The 5,153-nt window shown below is 34.8% G+C and overlaps 2 protein-coding genes across 2 annotated transcripts in view; both read left to right on the plus strand.

The window, feature by feature from the left end:
* The window catches only part of LOC132191275 (hydroxycinnamoyl-CoA:piscidic acid hydroxycinnamoyltransferase-like), a 7,734-nt gene extending 4,221 nt beyond the window's left edge, over positions 1-3,513 (plus strand). Inside the window, exon 2 of the mRNA XM_059606221.1 lies at positions 3,502-3,513. The gene's annotated coding sequence lies outside the window, so the exon portion shown is untranslated. The remainder of the gene's footprint in view (positions 1-3,501) is intronic.
* On the plus strand, positions 3,503-4,920 carry LOC132191276 (hydroxycinnamoyl-CoA:piscidic acid hydroxycinnamoyltransferase-like). The gene has a single exon (XM_059606222.1). The coding sequence runs from the start codon at positions 3,553-3,555 to the stop codon at positions 4,837-4,839; it is 1,287 nt and encodes a 428-aa protein (XP_059462205.1). The 5' UTR covers positions 3,503-3,552; the 3' UTR covers positions 4,840-4,920.
* The last annotated feature ends 233 nt before the right edge of the window (positions 4,921-5,153 follow it).

The raw sequence follows: 5,153 nt of genomic DNA on the forward strand, positions 1-5,153 counted from the left end.
TTTTTTTGGTTTTTAGTGTCGACTATTAGCGGCGACCCAGATGTCGCCGCTATAAATGGATCATTAGCGGCAACTAAAAAAAGTCGCCGGTAATGACCCATCAATAGCGGCGACTTTTGGGTCGCCGCTATTTGTTTGGTCGCTAAAGACCATATTGCTTGTAGTGAAAATAATAGTTTACTCCCTGAAATCAATTTTCATTAAGTAATTTAAACAAAACCTGTCACTCTGCCACTTCATACCTAGTGTTATTATTAATTTATGACTTTCAAAAATGACAATTTAAGATTTTTCACATCATTTTACAATGCCAGCTAAAATTACATCAACCCTCACTCTACGTAGTCATACGACTACAGTAAATTAACATAATTTCTTGTATCTCCAAAATTTTACTTTGTGTGTAACTTTCTCTCATCTTCATCTTCGTTAGCCGCTTCGCAAAATGCGACCGTCAAATTTTTGCAAAATGCTCCAAAATCGTGGTGAGGAAGATGAAAATGAGGGAAGGTTACGCACTGAGTAAAATTTTGGAGATAGATGAGATTGAGTTAATTTACTATAGCAGTATGATATGACAAAGTAACGGGTTCTGTTAACTTATATTTACTTAACGAAAATTGATTTTATGGAATAAACTGTTATTTTGGTTTACCCCGAGAACTTATAAATTATTTTTTATACCACAAACATATAAATTATTTATTATACAACATGTAATGATTTGTAATTTAGACCAATCACAAAGATTAATTTTGTATTTATTTCTAATCTTTAATGTGATCCATCCAAAATTATCATTAAATTTAAAATTTACTAATGATTCATTCAAAAGTCACTGATAATTTTTACTATTGTATCAAAAAAAAAAAAAAAAAAAGCGTTAATTTGTATAGCATTTCTCGATGCGTTAACCCGCTGAAGATTTTCACTGTGATCCAAACACAATAAGACACTGCCATAGGTGCAGGATACCACTAGAGATGCGTTTTTGGTTAAATGCCACCTAGAAAAAGATATATATTGCAAGGACAATGATACAAAGAAGAGAAATGCCAAATTGATAAAAGCTGCCACATAAATGACAAGTCGTAGGACATCTGATATTTTAGTGATAAGCACTACATTAGAAGGACCATGCATAATAATTTTATAAATGACTTTTTTTTTTTTTCTTTTTTTTTTTCGGGTGTTTTTATTTTTTAAACACTTTGCGCCGTAGTTTTGGAATTTAAAGCTAAAAAATGACGAGCAATGCATGTCACCAAACTTTTATTCAAACAAACGGAAGTATGTAGAAGATGGACTAAAATAATTGTCTAGTTTGTGAGATTGGAGTATCACTTTAAAAACTTTGAAAGTAAAAATAAAGCGGTCATGCTTTGCTAGTAAAGTAGTGATCTAGATAATGGATCTTTTGGTAAGTTATATAGCCCAATTTGTTTATAATGATTAGAAAGACTAACCAAAAAAAAAAGGAAAAAAAAAAAGAAAAAGAAAAAAGTCCACCTACGACTGTATTTTACTTTAACTGCAGTAGCCTTTAGGTGTCTTTCTTTTTCCTTTGTCATTTTAACTGTTAAGTGTTCTGGTAATTACTTCCCTCTTTCTAATAATTTGGTTTTCTTGACTTGCTTAACTTGCTTATGTGGTGTTTTTAAGGGGTAGTTCAATCGGCCGTAGACCATACCTAATAAAACAGATATTACTAGTTTAAATTCTCCCTCCCCCTTCTTTTGTGTGGACATGTCAAAAAAAAAAAAAAAACTAGCTTATGTGGTTGGCTTATATATATATATGGAACTAATGGTATTGGAAAGGTAACTCAAAATACTGAGACGTGTGCGGAATCTAAGTTTGAATTTAATCCGATTTTAACTCAAATTTGAGAAATTTGGATTTAATCATTTCTTTGATTTGATTAAATTTAACCACATCATATAGGTCATCTATTATGATTGGTTAGGTTTAGTCACATTTTTTAAGTCTTCTCAAAGTGTGTATTAAGCCTACAATCAATGAAATTTCTTACATATTTATTAAAAATCTGAAAAACACTAAAACAACATAAAATCAAACAAATAACAATGCTAATAAATTAACATATGCGAGTTAAATGGCTTGAATGTGCAATATTTGGCTCTTATATATATATATAGGCAGTTAGTGGTTACTAATTTTTTCAAAACCTAAAATTGCTAATGGTAATCTCCTAGGCGGTTAACGGTTTTTCGTAACCGCCTTTAAAAGTGGTTAGCGGTTAGTAGGCGATTAATAACTACCAACCTTTTCACCCCTAGTAGGATTCATCAATGTATAGTTATTTTTTGAGCCTAACAATATTAATATATTAATATTGTTTAAATTTAATATTTTAACTAGATGAATATTCTTAAGCATTAATTAATTTCTTTGCAGTTAGATGAACAATTAATTAATATGGCTCAACACGCTCAAATAGACATCATCCAATAAGCTTGGAAACGGATCCTCTCAATTTCAAATAAAATGGAGAGTATCCATTTAGTATATTTAGGAGGGTAAATTTGTCCCGCAAATTTATCCCTAAAAAAAAAAAAAAAAAAAAGACAATATTACTCTTATTTGAAATGGAGAGAATCATTTTCCCAATATTAGACGCATTTTCACTCTTACCCTCTTAAATATACAATTGAATCCCTAGTTTGATCCATCCAAAATTGTCATTAAATTTAAAATTTAATAATTATTCATTTAAAATATAATTATAATTTTTAGTACTCACGTCAAAAAAAGAAAAGAAAAAAAAGAAGGTAAAAGCAAGAATCTGTGTATGATTTGTACCGCTGTCCAAACACGACAAGACACTGCCATAGGTGCAAGATACTATTAGAGATGCCTATTTGATTAAATGCCACCTAAACAAAAAATATTGCAAGGACAATGATAGAAAGAAGACAGGCAAGGAACACGTGCTAGATATACAGTGCCAAATAGATGAGAAGTGGCAGGACATGTGATATGATAAGCACTACAATAGAAGGACCTTCGCATCATAATTTTTTAACATTTTGCAACGTACTAGGGTACGTAGTTTTGGAGTTAAAAGGTTATGAGCGACACATATATGTGACTTAATTTTTATCCAAATAGATAGAAGCACTTACAAGCTAGATGGGATAATAATTGTCACAATTTGATAATTCAAGAATGTGAAAGTACGAATTTGTGTATTATTTCCGGTGTAATTAACCCGCTGAAGATTTTCACTGCTGTCCAAACACAAGAAGACACTGCCATAGGTGCAGGATACTACCAGAGATGCCTTTTTGGTTAAATGCCACCTAGAAAAAGAGAGGCAAGGACGATAATGCCAAATTGATAAAAGCTGCCATAGATGAGAAGTCGTAGGGCATCTGATATTAAAAGGGCCTGGGTATGTTACCAAATAAAAAAAAGGACCTGTGCAAAATAATTTTATAAATGATTATATATATATGTTAAATTTTGTGTTTCATTTAGGTCATCTTTTGATGCATAGAAATCCATATACTGAAGTACTTACAACCAAAAATGATAACCTTCAAGTCTACTTGCATGGTCGTTCCAAGCGAGCCAACCCCAAATGGCGTTTTATTGTTATCGGAGAGCGACCAAGTGATGCCGTGGACTCATGCACCTCTCATCATCATTTACAAACCCAACAACAACACCATTATACCATTTTCAATTGAGACAATGAAGAACTCCCTAAGCCGTGCATTGGTTCACTACTACCCACTTGCTGGCCGACTTCATTGGATCGAAGGAGCCCGACTACAACTTCATTGCCACGCCATGGGAGCGCAGCTGACGGAAGCTTACTCTGAATCAAAACTGGACGAATTTGGTGATTTTACACCAAACGGGATAATCAAACATCTTTTCCCTAGAGTTGATTACAGTGCTACTTCAATTGAGGAGCGGCCCTTGTTATTGGTGCAACTAACAAGATTTCCTTGTGGTGGCCTTTGTGTTGGAACAGCCATATCCCACATTGTGGCTGATGGGCGGGCTGCAATGAACTTCACCAATGCTTGGGCTAAGTTGGCTCGTGGAGAGGATTTGGGGTTCGATGAGATGCCATTTCATGATCGAACTGTGTTACGGTCACGTGAAGTATCGCCGGTGCTTCCACGTTTTGATCATATAGCGTTCTCAAAACCACCACTCTTAATAGGTTGTTCCGACACTAAAGCAGAGCAACAGAAAGAAACTAGTGCTGTCCTACTCAAAGTCACCAAAGAGCAAGTCAAGGAACTCCAGAAAAAAGCCAATCAAAACATGGTGTTGGCACGACCCTATTCTAGATATGAAGCTGTCGCCGGCCACATTTGGAGGTGTGCATGCAAGGCACGTCTAGGCGATGATTGCCAACCAACAAGAGTTCTCCTCGGAGCCGATGGCCGCAATCGGGTCAAACCACCGCTCACTCAAGGATACTTTGGGAATGTAATCTTCGCTACCATGACATCAACGTGTCTTTATGCTGACCTCTTGTCCAAGCCACTGAGTTATGCTTCTGGGAAACTGAGGGAAGCAATTGAGAGAGTTACAGATGAGTACATAACATCCGCTCTTGATTTTATAACGAGTCAAAAAGACGTGGCTCCTTTGAGGAAAAACTTCCACATCAGGGGATTCACCGAAGCACCTTTCTTAGGGAATCCCAATGCTAATATTGGTAGCTGGATCAGTTTGCCTTTGTATAGTGTAGATTTTGGATGGGGAAAGCCTGTATACGTGGGTCCAGGGATCTTGCATTCTGATGGCAAGATATTTGTCATGCCAGGTCTGCAGATGAAGAATCTCTCATCATAGCATTGTGTTTGCAAACACAATGCATGGATTCCTTCAAAAAGTTCTTCTACGAGGATATATATGCTCAATCTTAAGAAGTCATCTGTAGTGATCATGATGGATCTTCAGTGAGTTATATATCGCTCAATTTTTATTTTTTATTTTTTTAAATTCAAGTATCTCTTATCTCAATGTTTTGGAAGTTAAATTCTAGCATATTTATTTTAACTGCTCTAGGTTTCTTTTTTATTTTTCATGTTAACTGTTTACTGTTGTGGTAATTTCTTACTTGCCTCTTTCTATTGGATTTAATTTGTTGGCTTTCATACCTTGTG

Source organism: Corylus avellana, chromosome ca9, assembly GCF_901000735.1.
Source record: "Corylus avellana chromosome ca9, CavTom2PMs-1.0".
NCBI lineage: Eukaryota > Viridiplantae > Streptophyta > Magnoliopsida > Fagales > Betulaceae > Corylus > Corylus avellana.